We start from the raw sequence: 27316 nt of genomic DNA on the forward strand, positions 1-27316 counted from the left end.
ATGGTGGGATGCACCTAATCCCTCACCAATCTGAAAAACTCGTGGGCTCTCACGCTGTCTGGCCTCTACTGCTGTGAATCTCTGCCCCATCACCTCAATCTGCCTCGACAGATCCTGCACTGGTTTGAGGAGCATATCCGCAAATCTCTTCTCGTCCTCGTCGACCATCTGTGCTGCGTCCACTACTGGCTCTCTCTGTTCTGCGTCTACCACAAGCTCCACCTGTTCTGCGTCCACCACAGGAACACAGTCTCCCTCCCCGTAGGTATTCTTCAACCTACGTCCAGTATCTCTGTACCTCCTACCTCTGTAACAAATGTAGGGTTTTTCCCCTGGTGTCACAGATTGCTAGCTCCACAGGCTGAGCTAGATCTATGCTCTGATACCACTGTAATATTCCTAACTCGGAATGAACCACAAACCCCAGCAAAAACTCCAACCAAATATGTGCAAATGATATAATAACCCAGAAGTGATAAAATAACAATGGAACAACATATAATAATGTAAACTAGAAATATAAGCAGATACAAGAAATGCAGCGAGAAAATACTAAGCCATTTTATTATACTGAGCAATAAAATGAGTACAAGAAGTGATCAGACAGATGGCACCTCGACTTGCACCTGGCAAGTGAAGAAATACTCTCAGAATGACAAGAATGGCCTCTCTGCGTGGATGCTGCTGTTGTGCTGCTGCTGCTGCTAGGAAACAAATAATAATTTGGGGCTGCTCCCCTCGTCGGAAAAAGCTGAAACTCTGGATTCGGGCTCTACTCGAGAAACCCAGAAAAACCCAGAAAGCTTTCCGGAAATGGCCGACCCCCGAAAATAACCCTCCTGGGGATCTGCGCAGTTCCTCCAAAGCTCTGCGCTTCCTCTGAAAACCCCTCTAAACTTTGCCTGGAACTCCACCTGAAAAATCTGCCAAAATCCACCAATAGGCAAGGGCTGGTCCCCTGCTCGCTCATACAACATAAAACCTCCTGCAAACCCCAGCCCCCAACAACTGCCAGAATGAACTGCGTCGCTCTCCCAGTGCTGCGCAGTCCTCCAAAACGCTGCCAAAACTACGGATGAAACGCTGATGAAACTACTGCTGAAACACCAAAGGAAATACCTTGCTCGAGCAGGCACTCGAAGTCCCCCGGGGCTAAGGGTGAGATCTCCGAACGAAGACACTCGATGCACTAAACAGTGCTGCAAACTAGCTAAACAGCGAACGTGTTCAGGAGTCGAAACGACTAGCTCAAAATGCACATAACTGAATGATCAAAATGATGGGGCTCCTCTCTCTTTTATAGCTTCTGCCTCTCTTAATCCCAATGCTCACCTTCTCCTACGTGATTCCCCTTTTGCCACGTGTTCCTCCCCTCCTGCGCAGTCCCTCCATGTGTCTGCATGGGTTTCATTTCTGCATCCCCCTTTTGGCCCCCTTGGCTCTCCCTTTAAGTCACAATGTTGTGCTACCTAGGAAGTGACTTTTTATTCGAAAGTGAATTATGTCCCCCTTCCTCACTTTTTATTTACAAATAACTATAGAAGGCAAAAATTGAACAAAATCGAATATTCCAATTAGCCATAGCTAATTAGGAATATCACAAGATGGCTCTCCAAGAAGGGCTAGAAGGAGACATAGACCTAGGGTTGAGGAGTATCTCTTGGTAAGAAGTTCCCTAGACCTAAGAGTCCTAGAGGAATAAGGTTTCTAAGCAATCCTTGTGAAATTGGAGTGACAAGGTTGCGTGATCACAAAGAGTCCCTAGTAGACCTGTTACCCACCATTTTGTGGGTGATATCCCTAGGAGAATTTGTTTTTCCAAGATGATCCTCATCCGATAGCCAATAGCCCCTTGCAGTGACCAGCTAACTCATTGTGCCATTTCTCTACCACCTGAGCCAACAATGTGGTCCCTCGCCCATCTGCCCTGATTGTATGTTTGAAGGTGGGCCTCTTGAACCTAAAGGTATGACTTGTCATTTGGTGATTGAGTATTGCAGTTTGCTTATCATGGACACTTTTGGGCATGGATTAATGGGGGGGTTCGGTGAAAAGAATCGGCTAGGTCTGTGCTCTTGTCCCCTAGACCCCTTTTGGATATTAACCTTGGATTCTAGTCCCGTGGGATCTCTTTTATTGACCATTTGGCTTTAGGGATGGTATTTCATGGGAAACCCTGATTTTGGTTACGCGGTCCCGCTCCCTTATCCGCATATATTACCCCCTTTCCACTCATTATTACCCCATTCATCATTTCTCCCACTTGGGTCCACATTCCTCCATTGGGTCCACATGGGCTAGTTGACCTCTTCCCCTTGCCCACACCTTGGGTTAGGCTTGGAATGATGCCTATGAGGTTGATGCAGCTAAAAAGAAAGATAAAAGCATATTTGGCCACATTCAATAGGAAAATGTACCACAAAATGCAAGAGATGGTCGGGACAAACACATTCAGCACGTGGACAAAAGCCAATACATGAGCTCTACCCCATCATCATGGCCATCACCCTGGTTCCTACAGGTTCTATGAGCCTTCTTCATCATATAGGAACCCATGATTATCTCAACCCCCTGTTGGGCAATGAACTGCCCTACCCTAAAAGGGGGTATCCACTGCTATATCTCATACATCATGCTTTTACCCCTTGAGCATCGAGCAATTAATCAAAGAAAATCATAAATAGGCAAAAGGCATATAAAGAAGGGTGGAAAAATGAAGGTCGGGACACCTCATGCACCACGATTGCTCCCTCCTATACATTATAAACCCAAGTGTGGGCTTCCTTTTTTTAGCTACCTTTGTACCCTACCATGTGGCCCAAGGCTGCCCCTACTCATCCCTGCTTCATTCACCTATCTTTCACATGCCACCACCTTTTGAAGGATGTACCTTGAACATATTATCCCCTTTAGAAGTGGAAACCACGTAATAGGATACTTGGTTAACCCCATTTGGAGTTTAGGAGACATTGGCACATCCCAAAGCCCATTATGGAAGGGCAAACCATTATGAAGTCCCCACCTGTGGTCCATGGTTAGTAAGCTCATTTACTCGATTTCTCTAGTGACTTGTTGTATTGGAAGGCTAGGGTACACTTTGGATCTTATGTAAAATTGTAGATGGTCTCCATCTTGGCTTTGGCTTCCCTATACGGGGTCCTAATCCTCCAGAGGGTTACATTGGCATATGTAGGGTGTGTGTTGAGAGCTATGGGCCTCCACAGTAGTAGAAAATACTCCATGGATCCCTAAGGATGTTCAGAGATTGCTCGAGATTCACCTATTGGACGAGGAAGATGCACTTGGTTCACTTTTGCCCAGCGAGCCTCACAGATGTACCATACACTTGGCAGCTGACCCAGGACTTGTAGGATGATGTGGCATCACCTACACCATCATCAGAGCCCTTGCAGATGATCTACAGGCATCTTCGACTCATTTGGAGACCCATGAGGTTGTTATTGTGCCCCCACACCCACTGAGAGCACCACAGGTTTATTGTTTGGAGAATAAGGGGCCAACCCCTTGTCCATCACTTTTGAGGGTTCTATTCTTCATTATGGCATCTATGGACCTCATCAAGCCCCTTGGAGGGCCCTATGACATGTATTATTCATCATCTGACCTCTTAAGAGGCTTATTCTTTCATTTGTGAGCTAGTTTGGTGGGCTTGTCACCAAAAGTTAGATTATTAGCACATTATTTTATTTTTGGGGCTTATGTAGGCCAAGGAGACTAATTCAAACTCCTCATTAGTGTATAAATACAATTGAGATGAGTTCATTTTCTCATCATCACTTTGGATTGGATCTCTTCTCTCTATTGAGAATTTCACACTTTTTCTTGGAGGATGAATTGGAGCTTTATGGATGAATTTTGATGTGTGGATTTGGTTTATCTTATCTTGGAGCTTCTCTATTGTCAAATTGTGGATGGTTGGATATGTTCTATTACATGTAAGTACATGCTTTTAATGCTATTCTTGTTTTACTTTGTCATATACATTGGATTGGGATTTTCGCTATTTTTTAGGGCTAATTGCTACATGCATTTACTGCTTAAATTGTAGAGTTTTGTATCTATATAGCATCTCTCAATGTATGGCCAGGTAATTTGAATGAAATCTCCTAGGGATAATTCTATCAATGAATTCATCTTGGTAAGCCATCACCTTTTGCACATCAAAGTATAAAAGTTGCAAGATTGCCTCTCTTTGCCCTAGAAGGCTAGCGAGGTAGTCTTGACGCATCCTTGATTAAGAACCAAGGTCTCCATTCATATTTATCATAGACTCGATTCTCCCAAGACTACGACACTGAGCTACCAAGAGGTGGTCGCCTAAAATCAATTCTTTTTCACCTTTTCCTAGGTCTAGCCAAGTTGGGTCACCTAGGGCATCATTTTCTGGACAAGATAGCCCTCCAAAAAGTTCGATCTCCTGGCCTCTCTTGCGCTGGTGTTTCCTCAAGGCCTCAAATTTTGAAGCCATTCCGATGGTGGAGTTGTGAGAAAAGCCGAGCCCTAGCTTCGAGATCAAACTTTGCCCTAGTATCCCCAAGGCTAGTGCCTCATAGGATTAATTCAACACCTTTAAGTGAATATTCTTTCTTTGATCCTTTCCCCTTCCTTGTTGGGGTTAAGAACATCATTAGTTGCTAAACTCTTACCTCCTAACCTAGCATGGGTCTACTTGGTCCTGTGTGGTCCCATTTATTTGAAAAGACAATTATTCAAGAACCACCTGGGATACCAATTTCAACAAGGATTTTAGGGATTGGGAAACTCTTTCACAAGTCATATTCCCTAAATCTAACCCTTAAATCCTCCCATCCTTCTCCTAGAAGACATTGTACCTTGCTTAGAAAGCAAGCAAGCTCTATTCTTCAACCTCTTATGGAAATGGATTATTTGGGTCACCCTATATGCATTTGTTGATTTATCCTTCATTTGTGACTCCATATATACCGGGTCTCCTCCCATCGGTGAAAGTCCGTAAATAGTAGGGAGCCTTAGTTGAGGTGATAGTGGGCTAAGTCTCCATTTGTTGCCCTCGGTCTAGCATTTGCCCCTTTAGGTCCCCTGCTAGTTTGAGCGGTAACATTTTGGCGCCGTTTTCGGGGACATGAAATGTGTGTTTTGTTCCCACATGACATATTAACATATCATTATTGGTGACTCCATTGGAAGAAGGAAACCCTAGTTCTTAATTGAACTTTAAGGTCGATGCTTGTAGGGTGAAGAAAGCATTTTTCTAGGCATCTTTAATTTCACCCTGGCGACTCCTACATATTTTTCATGTATACCTCAAATAGGTTGTCATTCTTTGATAAATTTCCCGCTTTTGGACATTACTAGCATCCCCGGGCATCCTAATCATGTCACGGGAAGGATGGTACGTGGGGTGCCCATGTTTGATGGTAATCCACTCTTCGTAATTGACCACGTAGAAAGATTTAATGCACATGCTTCAAGGGAGAGGGTTGTCCACCGAGATGTCCTTATGTTATTGTTCATGGGATCTCTTGGTGGTCATAACTCATGGCTGCATGATCATGAACCTTGGAGCATCTCATCTATTGAAGAGTTCGTTGACGACTTTCATAGACATTTTCAAGTACACCTTGCATTAAGCATCCAAGAGGAAGCCTTCATTGAGCATCATCAAAACATTAAAAATCTAGGTAATGAGCAAGAAGACGAGTCCTCTTGGGGTCCACATGATGAAAATTATGAGATTGGTCTTCCCTTCCCCTCAGGCACTATTTATGATGACATACCCATTGTAACTATTGGGAAGGAGTATCTTCATTTTCCTTTGCATAAAGAGGGGCAGTTGGAAGTGATCAAGTTTCCTTTTAGGAGAGACCCAATCTTTGATACTAAGGAAATTGATAAGGCTCCCACTTCTCTTGAGTATGATTCTATGTTCAAATCACTTGTGCCTTTAGATTATGATTTTAGGAAAGCACAACTCATTGAATATAATATTTCTTTCTCCCTTTTTCCTATTGGTAATCTTCTTGAGTCTTCATCAAGTGATTCCCTTACCCTGGTCATATGATCTCATGTAACTGTGAGCCGTTCCCCCCTCTCGAGTATAGTGTCAAGGAGAAGCCCTTCATTGATTATATTTTTCCTCCTTGGATGTACCCTCAAGGTTTTGATCACTCCATAGTCTCCCCTCTCCAGTGTAATCATCATGTGTAACCTACTTGTGTTTCTCCATCTCGTCGGCCTCCCTTTCCTACTAATCATAACCCAATGAAGGCCATAAGCCATGACGTAAATAATAAGGAAAATGGTGGAAGTGATATGAGAGGTTGCAATCCATCAAAAGTTTATGAGCTTGGTTGTTGACATCTCTATATTTTGGTTGCAAGAGAAGATCTCACGGACTAGATTACACCCTTTTCTCACCGCTTCTCACATAATCATCCATGTGTGGGCATCATATTTTCCCACCTCCTGCCCACAACATCCTCCATGTGTTTGGGTTTGCATTCACTTTGGGATTTGCTGCATGACAGACATATTTATATTGACTTGATGATATGTTGGTTGCACTGGCTTTATGATTACATTTAGTGTTAGCCTTACTACATGCATGTTAGGATAGGATGCATTGCATGTTCATTTTCTCATTAGAACTAACATCATATGATATTTCTCATGGTAGATTAGATGCACTTAGATTAAATTTGCATTATTTTCAGTTGATTTTATGGCCTAACATTAAGCATGTGCGACCATGAGACGCCGCGAAAGAATGCTGCCCCGTGTTCTTCATCCATTAAATGTGCAAATAACAGGTCTACAGTAACCAAGAGATTGCTGGATATCTCGTGACCTCCCGTTCGAGTAACTTCGCCCACTTCTTCGAGAGATCACGTCCCAGTTGGAGCCAAATGTTACCCAATATTTTGTGGGTGATATCCTTAGGATAATTTTTTTCTCCAAGATGGTCCTCAGCCGATAGCCAACAACCCCTTGCAGCCACCAGCTAGCTCATTGTGCCATTTCTCTGCCACCTGAGCCAGCCATGTGGTCCCTCGCCCATCTGCCATGATCGTATGTTTGAAGGTGGGCCTCCCGAACCTAAAGGTATGCCTTGTCATTTGGTAATTGAGTTTTGTAGTTTGCCTATTGTTTCAAGTATAATCACCCTAGGGTCTTGGGTTGAGAACCCCAACATAGCGGAGGGCATACAGCATAAAGAGACACACAAACAAGCAGTCCTAATGCTTAAACTACTGAAGTAGGAAGAAGTATTACCCGGAGGTCCTACGTTTGAGGTCGTTCCCGTAGGGTTCAAACCCTCTGCTTCTTCCTTGCGCTTAAAACCTGTAACTCATTCAAGCAAAACATATACAACAACAGTAATAGAAAGCATGTTCATGATATAAGTGTTAGATCATATAAGCATATAAGAAAATTAGCATTAACATGAGATTTTATAAGCAAATCATGACATAAATTAATGTATAAAGACCATAATCATCAAGAACGAGACATCGCCTCTTTATTAATGTAAGCTAAAGAAAATACGGAAGAACTACAACGTGAGTCGTCCGTTGGCTCCAAGCGAAACAGTCCTCCGGATTCGTCTTGCCCAGGCCTCAACAATCTTCCTCCATAAGTATACACAAGGATGTCATGAAGGGATGATGAACATCTCAAGAAGGAAACAGGGGTTTCCTATGACTTAGGAGTGTAGAAGGCACATGGATATCTTCAAACTTGATTAGGGATGTAATCAACTATAATATCAATATCTAATCTTTTCTCCCCCCTTGGGCCTTCCCGTGGAGATGTATTTATACTTCTCCAAATTAGCTTTTTCAGTTGGGAAACAGTGAGGCCACAGGCTATAGTAGGTGTGTATCAGGTCAAACCCGTAAACTCCACTCGAATTAAGGGAGATTATATAATTTTTAATGTTTTAACTCATATACGCAGGATGGGTATAGACTGACCCGCGTGTACACGGGCTTTTGATAGGGCAAAATTGCGTATGGGATTTAAAACATTGTTTTTTAGAAAATGGACCAAGTCTGGTAGGGAAGGGTTGCCCTAGGCCATATCATAAAGCATCAAATCTACCAAGGGTGGTAAATGGTGCTATAATAGATGCCCCCTAGTATATGAGGTCAGAAGGGATACATGATGGCCGAAATGTATTAAGTGTATAGAAAGAATCATGCTAGGAGTTCACCAGATTTCAGCCTGCCAAGCCAGTGGAAGAGATCAGAAAGTAAGTTGTTGTCTGGCGGGCGTATCCATGCTTAGATAAGATAAGATAAGATAAGATAATTTTATTAAGGTCCAACAAATGACCATAATAGGCCAACGGGATTGTCGGTTACAATGATTATATCCTGCCAAGCCGGTGGACCAAACGATCCCCTTTAACATTTCTATTTAAAGAGTAGAAAATACATCTATAATCTAAGTAAATGTAAATGTAGGAGCTAGAAGCTCTCTGCTTCGGAACAAAGCTCTGCGATGAAGCGGAGAAGGAGAAGGAGAGAAAAAGCCTCCTATCCAGTTCCTACTCCTAACATCCGAGGTCGAGAGAAGAAAACTGAGAAAAGCTTGTCAAAGTCTGTTGTCCTGTGGGCATGCTGGGCTGTTGCTGTAGTCGCTTGGAGGTTCTAGGGCGCCTCCCAGGGGTGGATCCAATCTTGGAGCGTTGGTGCAGTCTGGTGGGTCGGCTCCCCCGGGACCTCACCGATTCAGTGGCTGTGGGCCGATCAATGGTTCTTTCGGCGCCCTGCGCTGATGATAGCTCCCTAAAGAAGTCTGTGGTCTTCTGCGTGGTGTCCGCATATCAAATACAAAAGCGGACCCAATATGTATACAAGTATAAAAAAACTAAAAATACATAGTGGATCATCTGATCATATCCATAGAAGTACATGTCACAATATCACATATAAAGAACTGATCAATGATGCTGAAGTAGAAAGCTGATCACTGAAGTCATAAAGCTGATCCAAAAAGTACCAAGTCAAATAGTGGAACAAATGGTACTGCATGCAACTCGGGTGCCAACATATAGGATGTCGCTGTGATGAACTGCAACATATAAGGTAGATGGTGTCACTAGTAGAAACAGGAGGAACTGGCAAGTGAACCAACAAATGCTGATGCAAACCCGAGGTCTTCACTGACCGCCGTGGTACATTTCTACACAATGGGAATAAATGATCTGAAGTCGACCATGTGAGAAATCGTTTGATTACCGGTCATTGATGTATACCGTTAACAAACGCGAGACTACTCACCGATAATGATGATGAGAGCCAAGGTACCTAGTATAATCTAACAAGTGCGAATAAATGATTTGAAGTCGAACACTTGGAAGAATCTATCAATCAGGAGACAATGATGTATTCCCACTGTTGATAGCGAAGGAATCTGCCACTGATGACTGCAAACCCCAAGGAGATGGCTGACTGAAAATAAAGCAAGAGACACCGTAGAAAGGCCGACTCAAGTTCCTTGAACAAAAGCACGACTCAAATGTGACAATATGGCAGCATATGATAACTTTGTATAAGTTTGTCATGCAAGAGGCACAAACAAACTCTCCATATGATTGGAAGAGATAACCAACTGGAGGAGTACTGACTCAATAACAAGGTTAAGGCTCTCCTAAGTCAAACTAAAGCCCATCCCAATGGAGGAAAGACTTAATTTTGAGTGTTTTGTTCAAGGGCGACACAATTGACTCTAGTTGCCATCAATCATGGAAATAATGTCCCGTTCCCGCTCTTTTTGGAATATTTAATTTTTTTTTTGTCTTTTTCATATTTAGAAAGCCTGAAAAAGAATAAAAGAATGCCTATGGTACAATGGAAAGAACGAGTGTCCAGATACAAATGCACTAGTTCTTGGGAGGGGAACATTCCTATGCTCAATGCAAGGTGACGAAACTGGTCAATGACACTCAAAGGAATGTTCTTTCCATGGGAAAAAGGTGTCAAGTTGCAGAGGCTAAGTGATTGCAAGGTTGATTTTGCAGAAAGACATGGTCAAAAAGTGGCTTATACACGAGTCCAAGTGAAGCCGGCTTAAGGCCAAAAAGAGGCAAATAGTCAACATGCAATGCAGTGGTACAACTCAACACAAAGGAGCCTCTAGGGTATAAAGCTAGAAAAATAGCGAAGAAGTAAGAGAATGAAGCTTCAACGCACAAGTCATGGCAAGACTAAAGAGGACTCCCAAGCCTACGCAGTATAGTAGCATGGGCAACATATGCTAGCAAGAATCTAACTAAGATGCCCATGTAAAGGTTGGCTCTACCATCATGTCATGATTTTATAAGTTGGCGAGTGAAAATGGTTTAAGAACCAAGACATGATGGGGTCGACCCTATGGCCAAGATATCGCAGTATGGAGGCTAGTATGCAAAATGCAATGGAAAATGATATCCCCTAACCTATATGCCAGTGAAAAATGATACCTGCCATGATGGGTTTGTAGTCATGGAATTGAAGCGGTCTCTCAAAATCTCCAAAGTGTCCTGAAAAATGACCCATCCCAACACTCCAAGCCAAAAAGGTCACAAAGCTCATAAAGTTTTTGATATGATATGATCATATATTAAGCAATGATGTAGAGTTGATTAGCCATTATTGAATTGAATGAAAACTGAAAGCACGGAAAACGAGGAATACTGCTGGAGCAGAACACATTACGACCGCTGATAAACCATAAGAAAGATGTAAATCTGAAATGAAAACAACAAAAACACAGATATACCAGACAACGATATTGATTACGGAGTTCGTCCCTGATGGACTAGTCTCCGGGTCCGCTTTCAAGATGGGCGACCGTTTTATTTTGAACGAGAAAGAAGAAGTGGATTACATAGTGATCTAGTCAGACTGAACTTGCACACAGGCAATTCTGACCTTTGTCATCAGATAGCTCTTTGAACTAGCTTTCCAACGCTGCTTACGGTTTCCAAATCCGACTCCCGATGCTCCCGAAACTCAGAAAACAAAATCCGCCTCTAACCTCTAGAACCTGCACATGAAAAGTGAAATTCCACTCTAATGTCTTCAATGGAGAAAAACTGCCTTTATAGGCCTGCAAATGCATAATAACCTCCTTAGACTCAATTAGGCATGAATGTGTTGACTCCAAGGTTGATTTAGGGTTTGTTTTGCCACCTAAGGTAAATTGGTTGGTCCTCGAATTAGTTTCATGTCAAAAATACATTACAAAACCCAAAAATACCATATGGAGCCCTGAAAGCCGTTAACTGTTAGCTAACCAAGGGGAGGCATGCTAACAACGCAAGTGCACAGGTGTTTTAGAACCGCGGTTTAAGTGCGGGCGGTTCCAGTTGACAGCGCGGACTGACGGTTCATGTGACCGCATTCTCCGACCGCTACGGTTAACCTTTGAACTAACTCTGACTACGCCCCGATGGTTAACGAACAATGTTCACATGCAACCTTTTTCCGACGCGGTCAAGGCTGATGTTAGGGCCTGACTGTGATGTTAACCCCGACGGCTAACTTGTAACCGTTCACATGCACCCGGTTCCGATGCAGTTTGGCTACCCCGCGGTTTAGACAGTGTTAAGGTTTTTTAACAATGTTTTATATTTTTTAAACATTTGGATTAGGCCGAGGGTAATACAATTAGGTTTTTTGATGTATTTTTTGATACATAGGGATATGCGATAGGTAGCATAGGTTTAGAGCTTAGAATTTAGGTCTAATACATGGTTTTGTATTAGGGTTTGAATAAGGATTTGATTGATTTACACATGGTTTAGCATAGGATTATGGTTTTAGGTTTAGTTTTAGTCTTTAGGACTTTAGATGTAGGATTAGGGTTTAGGTCTAGAATTTTAAAAACCCTTTACAACCTTTCGTCACTATATGATGTAAAATCACTTGCGACGACAAAACCCATGCACATCATCGACCCCAGTTGTCTTTGCAACGAAAACCCGGACAACGAACCTCTGCCACGATGAAAACCATGTAGACACTTCAAACCTGCTTGTCGAACGACAAAACACATGTCGTCGACCAACTCTGGGGAACTGTCGATGCACTGGAGTCGACAACCAGGTACGACACCACATCAACTGAACGCCATGAAAACCTACGAACATTACCTGAACAACCTGATCATAGCCAACACTGTCGAAACTGAACTGAAATGATGATGACACTGAACGACACCCATGAACACTGATGACGACACTTTGGACATTTGTACAATCGGATCGATGGATCCTCCTGGATCATTCCTCTCCACTTGAAAGCTTTTGGACCACAAAAGTTCGACTAATTAAATAGTCGATGAGGGTAGAATTCCCTCTCTTTCCATATTGACCTGACGATGTACCAATATCAATCATCTGCATGTGATGACCCTGATGATGCTGACCATGATACATTTTGATTCGGTGACCTGTTTCTTCCATTCGTAGTATGGCCAACTTGCGACGATGGGCAAACAACCTGTTATCAACATGGCAATTGGATTCTTTCCACGAAGAATCATGAGTTAGTGATTCAGAAACATCTTTGAAAACAGTGTTTATAGAACTTTGTTCAATACATCTGATAGGTATTAACAATCTACTTTCCGGAATAACTGAAATATTCAAAGACTCCTTTGATTTTGACTTCATCTCAATTACTTGACTTGATTTACTTTCCTGTTGACTTTAGTGTATAAATACAAGTGAGATGAGTTTATTTGCTCATCATCACTTTGGATCAGTGTTATTAGAACCGGACCGGAATTGGTGGAATCGACCAGTCGGACTGTTTTTGGCCTAAAACCAGTCTGAACTGAAATAGGCCGGTTTTGTGATGGAACTGGCGGGTTCGGTACTGAACCAGCGGGTTCAGGACTGGTTCCGTGTAGAAAAAAATTGCCTTTTTTTATTTTTTTAGTTGGCTGGCCCACTTTTTCTCTCCCTTAGAACTAGCCTAATATTCAAGCCTATGGATCTTAGCCTAATAATCAAGCTTATGGCCCTAACATTGCTATGCAATTCATGGTAATTTTAAAAGGAATCCTTTTACTTAAACTTTTAACATTACCATGAAATGACTCAGGATGTTTGAGAGTGGTTCCAACCTTATTGAATTTCATATGAATAAAGTAGAATTTTAGATTTCACTCAAAATCCAGCAGACTTAAACAGCTTTTCAGAATTTCAACATTGGGGGGATTGCAACGTTTCCATTGGATTTTGTCATGTATGAGGGTATGGAACTAGTATTTAATAAAGAGCACCAAGCCCTCTATGTACCTTGATGTTAGCGGCATTGGTTGTCGAACTGCTCTATCATGACTCCACTAAAATGTACCCATCACACAAACAAAATCTTGACATGACATGTTACGTTTTTTCTATCGTATTTATTGCCTAAATGGTTATATTGATGGCGAAGACCCCAATATAGGCAATGGTTTTGATGATATGTACGCATTTGTTGTAGCATGATTTTTTTGGATGCTAAAGGCCATCTAGAGGCTATTTGTTGATGTATTTTCGGTTCAGAGATGTATTGCACTTGATGTTATTTTGGTTATATGCACCCTTACATGTTTTGTAAATGAGAACTTTTGCATATTTGTGCATAAATGATTTGGATTCATATGGATGCACATGAATATATATGTTTTTTTTCAATGTTCCACCAAGACTCCGAGACGGGGAGACGCCGGTGCAGGGAGATGCACAAGGGGGGGGGTGTGGGAGTACCCTCAAATTTTAGGGAATTTTAGGGGGGACGGGGGGTCGTCGGGGTATAATATCCTCCTCCTTTTTTAATATGTATATATATATATATATATATTTCAAATTCATATTCAATAATGAAAGCATAAATACAATGATACATACATAATTGAATTAAATAATGAAATACATTGATCCATACTCATCATCCTTACTAATACATACATGATTCATCCATAGACCACGAGATTCAATAATGAAATACTCTGATCCATATTCATCATTCATTATTCACCATTCTAGAATCTACATTGATTTAAAAATTAAATTCATCATTCATCATTCTAGATTCTAAATTGATTTAAAATTAAAATTCATCATTCATCATTCTAGAATCTAATTAGTACTAAGCAAAATAGACTATAATAGATACTGAAATCTAAAGACTGGAATAGTAAATTGATATAACTAAAACTCAAAAATAGTGGAGTGATGAGTCTAAAAGTCACTCTAAAGTACACAGAGGGCTTGGTGCTCTTGATTAAATACTAATTCCATACCCTTGTACATGACAAAATGCAATGGAAACATTGCAATCCATCGAATTCTGAATTCTTGAAAAAATGTTAATTCTGCTAGATTTTGAGTGAGATCTAAAATTCTACTTTCTCCATATGAAATCCAATGAGGTCGGAACCACTCTCAAACATCCCGAGTCATTTCATGGTAATGTTAAAAATTTAAATCACTTTTACTCTAAGTCACATGACACATCCCTCAGGGTCACGTGTCCCGTATTTCACATGTCGGACATGAAATATGACCTAAAATGTGTCCAAAACGTTTTTTTTTTCGTGCCCTCCAACCGTGATGCGTTTTCGACGTGGCAAAAACGTGCCCTAACATTTTTGCCCCTTAGGACACGTGTCTCACATAAAGTCACTCATAAAGCCTGCACATGGTTCATTTTTTTTTTGTTTTTTTTTTTCGGTCATTTTTTGCTGTTGAAGCTCGTTGGAGTCGTTGTTGTGTTGGAACTTGGTCATTGTTTGCTCGTTGGAGTCATTATTGTGTTGTGTTGGAAGTTCCTTTAGGAATTCCCAACTGTCAACTTCACATCGACCTGGGTCCTGGGTAATAACGTTCATGGTTTGGAGCTCGTGGTTTGGGGCTTAAATTTTTTGTTTTTGAGTGCATGGGGGCCAGGTCGGCATTTTCTTGTATTCCATACGCCCATACCTATATAATTTGTATCAATGTATTCAAGAGCCTTTTCAGGTGTCGGTTGCCATTCACAATTTTTAACTTTTGAAATAGCTTTCTTCATGGTCTCTATAGCTCGATTCATTTGCTTGTTCTCTAAATATCCATCCACAAACATTTCCCATGTTTTGAAATTTGGTTTTCCTCCTTTTTCTAAAACATGTTCAAGAAAGACTTTGTGGCTTGCCTTTTCAATCATTCCTTTTGTGATATAGGCATCAATTAGTACATTGGGCACTCTGATATCATAACTTAGGCCATCAAATTCCCACTCTTCAAAACATTTTTCGACTCCCTGCATATCTCCAAGTTTGACCAATGAAGAAAGCATGCATATATAGCCATTGTATTGTTTTAATTGCAAATTTCAATGGCTACAGAGAGTTGACTTAAATATATAGGGCTCTACCTAATTGAGTCTGTCTTGCAATTGCCCACATTTTCCAGGATGTGCAACTTGAGTAAGTCATATTCATATGCTAGTCAACAAGAGAGCTAGAAATGTCTAGAAAGAAAATATCAGTGTCTGATTTCATATGTGCAATACGCAGAATGCCCCTGTTGAGATCCTCGATTTGGTTCTCAATCTATTTAATAAGTTAATAACATGAAAATTCAAGAATGAACATTGAACTGTGAGTAATGAACATCATTGATGTAGTAAATTAATAAACTAATATTATATTTCAGTAACTTAATATGGATCAGGAACTATATTTCAGTGTTATATATATATATATATAAATGTGTCCCTCGTGTCCTGTTTCCGGGGTCATTGTGTCTCGTGTCGAATACTCGTAATTACGTGTCCTCCGTGTCTCGTGTCATGTGACTTAGCTTTTACTTTAAGAATTTAACATTACCATGAATTGCATAGCATTAGTATGGCAATATGGTCCAATACTAGGTTTCCCCTGTCATAAATCATTGTTTACAAGAAAATTTAAGGAGGGACGCATAGCCCATTTTGAGGGGGGACTCCCCGGTGTCCCCCTTTTGGGGAGTCGCGTCCCCCACACTGGGGAAACGTCCCCCCATGCGTCTCCCCAAAAGAGGGACGTGGGGAAAATATATATATATATATATATGTGTGTGTGTGTGTGTCCCTCGTGTCCTGTTTCCGGGGTCATTGTGTCTCGTGTCGAATACTCGTAATTATGTGTCCTCCGTGTCTCGTGTCCTCGTGTCATGTGACTTAGCTTTTACTTTAAGAATTTAACATTACCATGAATTGCATAGCATTAGTATGACAATATGGTCCAATACTAGGTTTCCCCTGTCATAAATCATTGTTTACAAGAAAATTTAAGGAGGGACGCGTAGCCCATTTTGAGGGGGGACTCCCCGGCGTCCCCCTTTTGGGGAGTCGCGTCCCCCACACTGGGGAAACATCCACCCATGCGTCTCCCCAAAAGAGGGACGTGGGGAAACCCCGTCCTGGGTGCGTGGGGTGCATGCACCCGACCCTTGGGGATGCGTCCTTGTGGAACACTGTTTTTTTTTTAATATGAATATTTTATGTGTTTCTGGTAAACCGGTTTTTTGTTTCCGACTTTTTACCAGTTTCGACAGGTTCCCGGTCCACAAGGTTTTTAACTTTTTCGGTTCGATCACCGATTCAGTTCTGATAACATTGCTTTGGATTGGATCTTTTCTCTCTTGAGAATTTCACACTTTTTCTTGGAGGATGAATTGGAGCTTTATGAATGAATTTTGATGTTTGGATTTGGTTTATCTGATCTTGGAGCTTCTCTATTGTCAAATTGTGGATAGTTGGATATTTTCTATTACATGTAAGTACATGCTTTTAATGCTGTTTTGTTTTACTTTGTCATATACATTGGATTGGGAATTTCGCTATTTTTAGGGCTAATTGCTGCATGAATTTACTACTTAAATTGTGGAATATTGTTTCTTTATAACATCTCTCAATGTATGGGCCATGTAATTTTGAATGAAATTTTGTAGGGATAATTCTATCAACGAATTCATCTTGATAAGCCATCACCTTTTGCAAGTCGAAGTATAAAGCTGTAAGGTTGCTTCCCTTTTCCCTAGAAGGCAAGCGAGGTAGTCTTAAGGCCTCTTTGACTAAGAAACAAGATCCTCATTCATATTTAGTCTAGACTCTATTCTCCCAAGACTAAGGCACTGATCTACCAAGAGGTGGTCACTCAAAAAGTAACTCTTTTTCACCTTCTTCTAGGTCTAGCCAAGTTGGGTCACCTAGTGCCTCATTTTCATGAAAAAGTAGCCCTCCAAAAATTTCAATCTCCTAGCCTCTCCTATGTTTGTGTGTCCTCAAGGCCTCCTCCAATTTTGAAGCCATTCCGACAGTGGAATTGTGAGATAACCCAAGCCCTAACTTCCAGATCAAACTTTTCCTTCGTATCCCCAAGGCTAGTGCTTCATAGGATCAATTTGACACCTTTAAGTGAAAATTCTTGCTTTGATTCTTTCCCCCTCCTTGTTTGGGTTAAGAACATCATTGGTTGCTAAATTCTTTCCTCTTAACCTAGGCTGGGTCCACTTGGTCCCGTGTGGTCCCACTCCTTTGAAAAGACAATTCTTCAAGAACCATCTGGGATACTAATTTCAATAAGGATGTTAAGGATTGGGAAAATCTTTCACAAGTTATATTCCTAAACCTAACCCTCAAATCCCCACATCCTTCTCCTAGAAGACATTGTACCTTGCTTAGAAAGCAAGCAAGCTCCATTCTTGACCCTCTTCTGGAAAGGGATTGTTTGGGTCACTTTATATCCATTTGTTGATTTATCCTTCATTTATGACTCTATATATACCGGGTCTGCTCCCATCGGTGAAAGTTCGTAAATAGTAGGGAGCCTTAGCTGAGGTAACAATGGGCTAAGTCTCCATTAGTTGCCCTTGGTCTAGCATTTGACCCTTTAGGAATCCACTGCTAGTTTGAGCGATAACAGGGAGCATGGTCCATATCGGTTGACGGGCAAGCCTATAGATCAAGGGAAGAAGCAAGTTTATGAGACTTAGAGTGAGTCAAGATCGAGCTGGAGTATGCAGGTTCAGAGGGAGAATCCACAACCATAGAAGAGTGTAGGGAGCAAGGGGACTTCTGCTGGAAAAAAGGAACCGTGGAATGGCCTGAAAGCAATTAAGGAGAAGAAGAAGTGGGAAGCTTCTGGTGCTAGAGACACTACCGAGGATAGTGTGGTTTATTTTATAGGGTATGTTGTAGTGGTGGATGCCAAATATTGGGCTAGTGTCGCTGACAATGAAGAGATACTTCCGAGTGGTGGAAGTACCTTCCTTGCTAAGAGGGAGTATTGAAAAGTATATCTTGGGAGGTACTCCCACAACCCCTAGGGTACCGGTTTGTGAGGAGTTGACCCAAAAAATGTGGCTTGTGGGTAATATACCCAAGCAGTGGGCTTTGTACCCAAAGTTGTGGGCACAAGACCAAGGTGGAAAATTAATTGTTTATTCATTGGATGCATGAAGGGCACCTTTGGAGGACTAAGGGGCACCTAGGGCTTCAATGATGTGGTGAAAATAAAATGGAAAGAATTTTATCTCTAATGTTAGTCAGGTTTTTATGTGTAGGCTCATGTTAGCTTGGTCTACAAGACATGACCCTTGGTGGAGAATGATACCACATAAGACTACTATAAGTAGAGGTGAAATGGAGTCCACTTGGGATTATCCACAAGTGTAATCATCACAAGAAGACTAACCTAAAGTAGCCGCAGACTTCAAGGAGCCTAGTTGGAGAGAGTGTAGGCTCATGTTAGCTTGGTCTACAAGACAAGACATGACCCTTGGTGGAGAATGATACCACATAAGACTACTATAAGTAGAGGTGAAATGGAGTCCATTTGGGATTATCCACAAGTGTAATCATCACAAGAAGACTAGCCTAAAGTAGCCGCAGACTTCAAGGAGCCTAGTTGGAGAGAAGAAGAGGGACAAGTTTGGTTCTGTTTTTTCTTATGTTTTGGGCAAATGCTACTTGGGACCAGAAGCGGGATTGGGGAGCGACATTTCCAAAAGCTCTTGGGCTTCAAGGACCCTAGTTGGAGAGAAGAAGAGGGACAAGTTTGGTTTTGTTTTTTCTTGTGTTTTGGACAAATGCTACTTGGGACCAGAAGCGGGATTGGGGAGCGACATTTCCAAAAGCTCTTGGGTCTGGAGCGATATTGGGAGTGATTTTTATATTGTATATATATTTTTATATATTTTGATGCATATATGTCAAGAAAAACATGTAGAATGATGAATTAGTGATAAAAAACCATAGAAACATGGATTAAACCATATAACATCCTTCATCTAGTAATAATCTTCATCAACAACAGGTCCACAAACAAATTACAAGTTCTCATTTATATAGCATGCAAGGGTGCACATAACCAAAATAACATCGAGTGCAATCCATCTTTGAATTGAAAATACATAAAAAAATAGGATCTAGATGGCCTCGAGCATCCAAAAAAATGATGCTATAATAAATACCTACATATCATCAAAATTATTGCCTATCATCAGATCTTTGTCATTAATATCACCCTCTAAGCATTAACATAAAAAAGAGAAAACATAGCATGTCAAATCGAGATTTTGTTTGAGTGATGGGTACATTTTTAGTAGGGTCATGATAGAGGAGTTTGACAACCAATGTCATTAACATCAAGGTACATAGAGGGCTTGGTGCCCTTGATTAAATACGAGTTCCATAACCTAGTACATGACATAATACAATGGAAACATGCAATCAACCCAATCCTGAAATCCTGACAAAACTGATAACTTTGCTGGATTTTGAGTGAGATCTAAAATTCTACTTTCTTCATATGAAATCCAATGAGGTCGGAACCACTTTCAAACATCTTGAGTCATTTTATGGCAATGTTAAAAATTTAAGTAACAGGATGATATCAATACCATGGATTGCATATCAATACTAGGGCCATAGGCTTGAATATTAGGCTGCCCCACTAAAAAAAATCTTGTTTCCAATTAGCTCCCTCTATTGCTTCCGAATTGGTCGGGAGTGCAATTTTTTTAGAGAGCGTGCTCTCGGGGTCACTCCCACTTGTAGCATGATTTGGGAGAGGATTCGTGGGGGGGGGCGCTCCCCCACAACCCTTCTACAAGGATGAGTTTAGGTGGGCTGGTTGGGTGTTCTGAGCATAGTTTGGTTTGTTTGTTTCTGTACTATCTCTGTGACACCCGAGCCTGAGATCTGTGCATTAAAGGAGGGAAACGACCCCTATTTGTGGAGGAAGACAAGACTCAGTGAGGGCCGAGTCCCATCAAGGAACAATGTAGATGTTTCTAGGGCTATAAGTGAGGTAACGCAAGTGTGACCGAGGTGGGTGCAGGTTTGATGGAAGCTATAGGGTCTGAGGTGGCCACAGAGGAGTGTCATCAAGGCTGAAAATTCTAGTCAAAGTGGTACCTAGAACCGTGGATTGTTAGGAGCTATGCCGAGTTCCTAAAGAGGTATGGTTGTTGTCTTAAGGTTGAGGGTTTGCTGTGTATGGTAGGTCTGTCCATAAGGGTTTTGGACAACAAGTTTTTGTGCCCTAGATCAGTCATCTTTAGTGGTGTAAAGAGGATGTGAGTGGGCAGCTTTGAGATGCCCTAAGTACTATCACTCATGAGATGTTGAATCATAATGTGAGGGTTGCCAAGTGTGCCTGAAGTACTCTTGTCTTGAAGCAACAAGAAGACAATTGGAAGGGTTGTCCTTGAAGCCTATGATCAAACATTTTGGAGTAGCAAGAGGTCTATAAGAAGGTAGCTTGAAGAAGACCTTATGTTCAGTCACCTTTGGAGCAGCTAAAGGATTGATAGAAAGCAGATTGAAGAGCTAGGTGTGCAAGTGAATCGGAAGTGGTAGAGGACCTTGTGAGTAGCATTGGTAGAGGCATAGACAGTGATCGGGTGCTCTGTTAAGGCACTCCTTGATGTTAAGTCATCGGTTCAATTCCCCAATTCCTCGCCTTGATTGAGGTGATATATTGGACATGATGATGAAGATATAGTCCTGCCAAGCATACAAAAAAAATCTTTTTAAAAAAAACCCTTTTATAATTTGTAAATAATTTTGTAATTTTATTTGTGAATTATTCTTCTAACTTGGGTTGGGTTTTTAGATTTATTTTGTATATATTTGGGGTTTGGGTGTTTTTATTTCCATTTTTGTAGGTTGGATCAAGAAATCAAGTGGGAGAAGAGCTAGATCTAGGCCCTTGAGGGTAAGATCTAGTCTCTTGGAAATTTTTGTAGAATTTCCCCTGGAGAAATTTTCAGAAAATCAAAGAGTTGAAGCATAAAAATTTTTGAGCAAGGGTTTCAAACTTTTTAGGGCTTCCAACCTCTGTTTCTCCCTCCTAAGCCTCAACGTCACTCCTTTTGACCTTTGTGTCTTGGTTTAGGGGCATTTTTTAGCCTTGTACTGGGGTTTTGAGTCCTCATCCTCCTTCCTACTCCTTTCTCCTCTCCTCCTCGGCCCTCTGTCACCTCGACCTCCCTTCGTCCAGCTCCCCTCGGCCTCCTTGGCCCTCCGTCGTCCTCCATTCCCTCTCTTTCGGCCTTCCTCCTCCCTCAGCCCCTCCGTTAGGCCTTCCTCCCTCCTTTGTCCTCCCTCGACCTCCCTCCTCGGCCTCCTCTCCCTCTTTCCCTAAGCCGCAACCCTCTAATGGCTTGTGGCTCTCCCTTTTTTGGTCTTTAGGGCATAGGCCATAAGCCTTAGGCCTTTCCCTAGGCCTCTAAGCCCTCTTCATCCCCAACGCTAGCCTCATTAGGCATAACGTTGGCTCTTTGTGGCCATATCCTTCATCCTTGGGCCCCGATCTATCATCCTAGCCTTTTTATCCTCGCAAATTTGTCTTCCTTAACATTGTTCTCCCTTTTCTTGGCCTTTTTTGCCCTAAATTGACCTGAAACCCTAATCTAAAGTTTTAAGGCTAAACACTTGGCAGATTTGCAAGCTTAAGGTATCAAAATTCATATTTTTCAAGCGGAAATTTGATCCCAAAGTTTCAACAAATTTCAACCATGGGATCTCCAAGGCATTGGGCTTAGGGTTTGACCTCTAAACCCTTGTTTTGCTTCAGTTTTACTACAACAGTCAAATCAATAATCTTTAAGCCCTAAAATCACATTTTAAATGGTCAAAATCACTTAGAATTGTAAAATCTAAATTTTCACAAGTTTTGGCCACTTGGGCATCTTGAATTTGGCCTAGATCTAATTTTTTGCTTGCTGGAATTTTTTGCGTAAAATTCTGAATCAAACACAAAAAAAGGACCAAAAATTTCAAATTTTCAATTTACAACAAAATTTTACGATTGTCTCAAGTATTATTGGGTGCTGATTTGTCACTGTTTCACTGCTATAATAAACATATCAGTTCTGAAATTTCTGAATCACATCTTCTAAATAACTCAAAAAATTGATTTTTTCAAGTTTGGCAAAATTTTACTATTTTTGGACATCTTGGGCATTGTCTTGGGCCTCATTAGCTTGTTGATCTGCGATTTATTTATTGCTGTTATAAATATTTCAGATCTAGAAAAAATCGCTGAAAACATACCTTAAAGGCCCTAATACATCTGATTTCTCAGTTTACTTGGCAATTGGGCACATTTTGCAGCATTGAGTAAGCATAGGCATCATTGAAGTAGCATTTATTTACTGTTGTCATATTAGTCACTTACTGCTCATAAAAAGGATCATTGGAACATAAAGTGCCTAAGTGTTTTCATATCTTGTTACTTGTTCCTAGCATTTACATGATTAAAGTGACTAACATTGTTGGTTTCTTGAGAATTTAAGTTTCACATCTCTTTGGCATTATCACGTATAATCTTGTTGAACTGTGATTGACATCTTGATTAATAAGTGGATAAGTTGATTTAATTGATTAAGCATCTTGTGGAATATTGTTGAAGTTTACACTTGTCTCGTTTAAGGATTGTCATTTTAATATTGTTGAGTACTCGTGCTATAAGAAGATTCTCACTAAGTACTTAAATAACTCAAACAATCTTAACTCAAGACAAATCTCACTCATAATCTCTTGCACTAGCATACTAAGTCTAGATTGCACTACTAATTTACCTCCTAGCACAAGCTAGGTTGATAGAAGCATAGGAAAGCCCTTCTCACTGGCTTGAGGGCCTCGACAACTCTTCGGTGGTTAACACGGTGACCTTGCAGTCATCAGAGCCACAGTGTCTGCAGCACCGAAGGCATCGGGTGATAGGAGCACAACAGATGGTATCATTAATCAGGCCCTAGCCTGCTTCCTGTTGGCCTCTTTCCCACAACCTACCTTGGAGCCCAACTTCAAAATAGTTAAGGGAAGGTTACATCTAGATTAGGTGTTTAACTAAAAATAGTCAAGATCTATGCATCACACGTAAGTCGTAGGTTTGCATATCATTTATGTTAGTCAATCATCTTAAGCAACGAGTGTCCGTCTGGTCATTTTTTGGTTCCAATCTATTATAAGCAAGAATTTGTGACTCCATTAAGGCACTAGTCTCATACTTTAAAATCTAATATAATCAATAAGTTTCCAACATGTTTCCCTTCACCTCATTCCATAGGGACTACCCCCCATAGCCTACTGTTGGGAGACAACTAGAATCTAGTGGGCAGGGTTCAGAGTGACAAACCCTGGCCTGAGCGTTGTCGCAGTGCCTGTACAATCCGGGCGACAACAAACATCAAGCCCTAGTTGTTCTTGTATCCATGCTAATTGTAAGGGCCATGATCCTTGGTACCGGAGCCCTGTGTTTGTTGTACTAAAGGTGTAATATAACAAGTTTTGGGTTTGCAAAAATTCTTGTGTACTACATTGATTCACTGATGTATATTTTCTGCTGTGCAAAGTGTGTGGTGGCAATTTTGGTGTGTTTATGATCGTGTTTTAGACATACACTTGATTTTGGAGTGCCAGGGAAAATCAACAGTGATTGTGCTTAAAATCCAACAAACATAACAAAAGAAGTAGCTATATCCATCTTAACCTCAGATCTTTAAAGCTGAAAGAAGTTTTCACCTAGATGGTTTAATCACTCTTGGTGTTTAATAGATTCAGGGTTAAGATTGCTGTATGCTAGTTTCAGGCCACATGTTTTTGTCCTTGGGGTGAAAAATATCTCCGTTTCATATTGCATGTGTAACACTAATAAAATAAAATGAAAAATAAAGTTGGTAAGCATCAAACTTTTTTCATTATCACTATATCAAGAAAAGTGTCTTTATTTTTTTTAATTAATAACCAAAACTTTAAAATAAGCTTGCATAGATCCAGTTCCAGTGTTTTTTTTCAAAGTTCTTCTTAGAAATTTCTCTTAGTGGTTTAATAGATCTGGAGTTGTGTTTTTTTTTCAAAGTTCTTCTTAGAAATTTCTCTCAGTGGTTTAATAGATCTCGAGTTAAGATGGATCGATGCTAGTTTCAGACCAATGTGTTTTTTTTTTGTATTTGAACTTTTTGAGGTTTGCATCTGTTTTTTTAATCCCCATTTAATCAATAGATCTGTGGTCAGGATGGATCTATGTTAGTTTCACGCCATGTGTGTTTATTTTTTGTTTGCTTTTAACTTTGATATTTGTTCTCATCAGATAACCTTTTTCTGTCTTTTCTTACTTGGTTTTAGCTATTTGGCATTCTGTGTTGAGATTGGTTTGGAGGCTTCTCCAAATTAATAACTTCGAAAATTGTATGTTTTTCTTTCTTTTAAAATGCTTGGTCATTGCGCAGGGAGATGCAAGATGCTCTTACAGCCTGTGGTTGGAGAGATCTCCTAGGTGCTTCAACGTTCAGGGGTAGGAGAGATCTCCATGTCACCTTATGTAGAACAGCCTGTGGTTGGAGAGATCTCCTAGGTGCTTCAACGTTAAGGGGTAGGAGAGATCTCCATGTCACCTTATGTAGAAGCAAGTTGGATTTACAGGTCAGGGTGGGAGAAATCTCTAAGGTGCTCTCTCTTCTTGGCGTGGGATAGATCCTTGGGTTACGCTATGCATGTGCAACAATAATATAAATAATGAAATGAAAAAGAATGGTGACCTTTGTTGTTTTTTATTTATAATTATCATTATGTTGAGAAAAGAAAAAGAATACCCAAGCTTTTGTTTTTCTAATTAATTACCAGAACATAAAAAAAGAGGATAAATCCATCTTAATTTCAGATCTTTTAAGTAAAAGAGGTTTGAGCCAGGTTTTTTAACCCTTCTCGGTGCTCAGTAGATCTGGGGTTAAGATGACTCTATGTTTGCATCGGGTATAAGTTTTTTCCCTTGGGTGAAAGAGATCTCTGTTTCATATTACGTGTGTGTAGCACTGGTAAAATAAAATGAATTAAAATTGATGTGAATCCTTTCTTTCATTGTCATAATGTCAAGAAAAGTGATCTTTAATTTCTTCTAATTGATTACCATAACAAAAGAAAAGTGATCTTTAATTTCTTCTAATTGATTACCATAACAAAAAAAAAGCTAGCATAGACCCATTTTAACCCAGATTTTTTAATCCGAAATAGGGGTAGGAGGTTTTCATCTGTTTTTTTTTTAATTTCTTTCAATGCTTAATAGATCTATGTTAATTTCAGAGATTTGTTTGTTTTTTATTTTATTTGAAGATAGGGGTTTTGCACATGGATTTCTTTGATCCCTCTTGACACAATAGAATGTGGTTAAGATGGGTCTATTCCAATCTATGCTAGTTTTAGACAAGAGTTCGTTTTTTGTTTGTGTTTGATATCTGTTCTTATCAGATAACCTTTTCCTCTCTTTTCCTACTTGGTTTCAGCTATTTGGCATCGTTTACTGTGAATGGTTGGGAAGCCTTCTCCAACTAAATCACATATTTGTTATTTGTTTTGACCATATTCATGAGCATTCTACAATGGATTGCTTTTCCAAATCACTCATGTAGTTTGATCATGCATTTTTTGGCATGATATTGAAACAATAGGAAAATCTTTTGCACTTGGTTTTAGCTATTTGGCATTCTTTACTGAGATTGGTTGGGTGGGCTTCTCCAACTAAATCATATATTTGTTCTGACCATATTCATAAACATTTAGAATGGATTGCTTTTCCAAATCACTGTTGTAGTTCGATCATGCACTTTTAGCATGATACTGAAACAATAGATTCAACGAATATTTATATTTTTTGCCTTTATTAGTGGTTATCAAAATGTTCTTTTTTCATGTCTTAAAATGCTGAAGGAAGTTAGGGTTTTGAAGTGTTTGATCAACTATTTTGAATTTAACTGGAGACGAGGATTGAAAATAATTGCAGCTGGTTGATGTTTTGCAGGATTTTGATTGCGTTGAAAAAATATGGGAAGAAATTCATGCAGTTAGAAAGATTGTGGGATACACAGAAGATCCACACCCTTCTTATGCTGAGGAGATAAAGACACTTTATGTTTTCACAGGTGTTGAACCCCCTGGATCTCTTAAGGATACCTTTGATATGGTCAAAGCAAAGGAGAAGCTTGAGTTTCTCAAAGTTGTAGTTGGAGTTAAATGACGTCCTCTTTTAGGAGAGATTCTTATTGGTGAGGCATATGCCTAGTTTCGAGTCTATCAATTATTGGCATCTCTGGCATCTATTTTGATGTCAAATTTTATCTTGCAATCTGACTTCATAAAAGGTCTACAGTTCTACTTTATAGTGCGGTCTCTTTCTCTTTGGTACATAATTCCTTCTTCATGTCCAAGAGAGGAAGGTTTAGCGATAAAGTAGAATGTAGTGAATTTAACTGCACTTAATCACAGAACTTAGAGGAAGCTTTAGTGATAAAATAGAATGTAGTGAATTTAACTGCACTTATTCATAAAGCGTAAAAAGTTTACATTTTCGAAACTCACCGTGAGAGTGAGCGATGAGGCTCATGTTATAAATTTCATTAATGTTGCTTTTCTGCTTATAGGGATGCAAGTTATGATAGGGCCAGAGTCTTTCACTGGCCAACATTTCAAATCTTGCTGGCATTTGGGCAGTTTATTTAAAATGTTACTGCTGTCTGGATACTTAAGCTGTTTTTTGCCTTTGAAATTCCCAGCATATATTACATAATAAAACAAATAGGTACATGATGGAGTAGAAATTATATCACCCTTAACAACAGGGGTATCCAGGAAAACCAAGGCAAGAAAAGCAAGCATATGTGTATCTGCACCAAGAGAAAGGGGCTCTGCATCACAACGGAAAACAAAGAATTTGACTTTCACAAGCAAGCCAACTCTTGCTTAAAAAACCCTCTCTGACATGGTTAAAAAAGCAAGCATATGCGTTTGTGCACCAAGAGAGAGGCACT

At 40.3% G+C, this 27316-nt stretch overlaps 1 protein-coding gene across 1 annotated transcript in view; it reads left to right on the top strand.

The window, feature by feature from the left end:
• LOC149240502 (uncharacterized) overlaps positions 1-26866 on the top strand; it is a 72643-nt gene extending 45777 nt beyond the window's left edge. Inside the window, exon 2 of the mRNA XM_089373732.1 lies at positions 26311-26866. Within this exon, the coding sequence (XP_089229858.1) occupies positions 26311-26526 (216 nt within the window). The 3' untranslated portion in view covers positions 26527-26866. The remainder of the gene's footprint in view (positions 1-26310) is intronic.
• Positions 26867-27316: the final 450 nt, after the last annotated feature.

This window comes from Pinus tabuliformis, chromosome 8 (assembly GCF_031772625.1).
Source record: "Pinus tabuliformis cultivar Carrire ecotype Pingquan chromosome 8, CPIR1, whole genome shotgun sequence".
NCBI lineage: Eukaryota > Viridiplantae > Streptophyta > Pinopsida > Pinales > Pinaceae > Pinus > Pinus tabuliformis.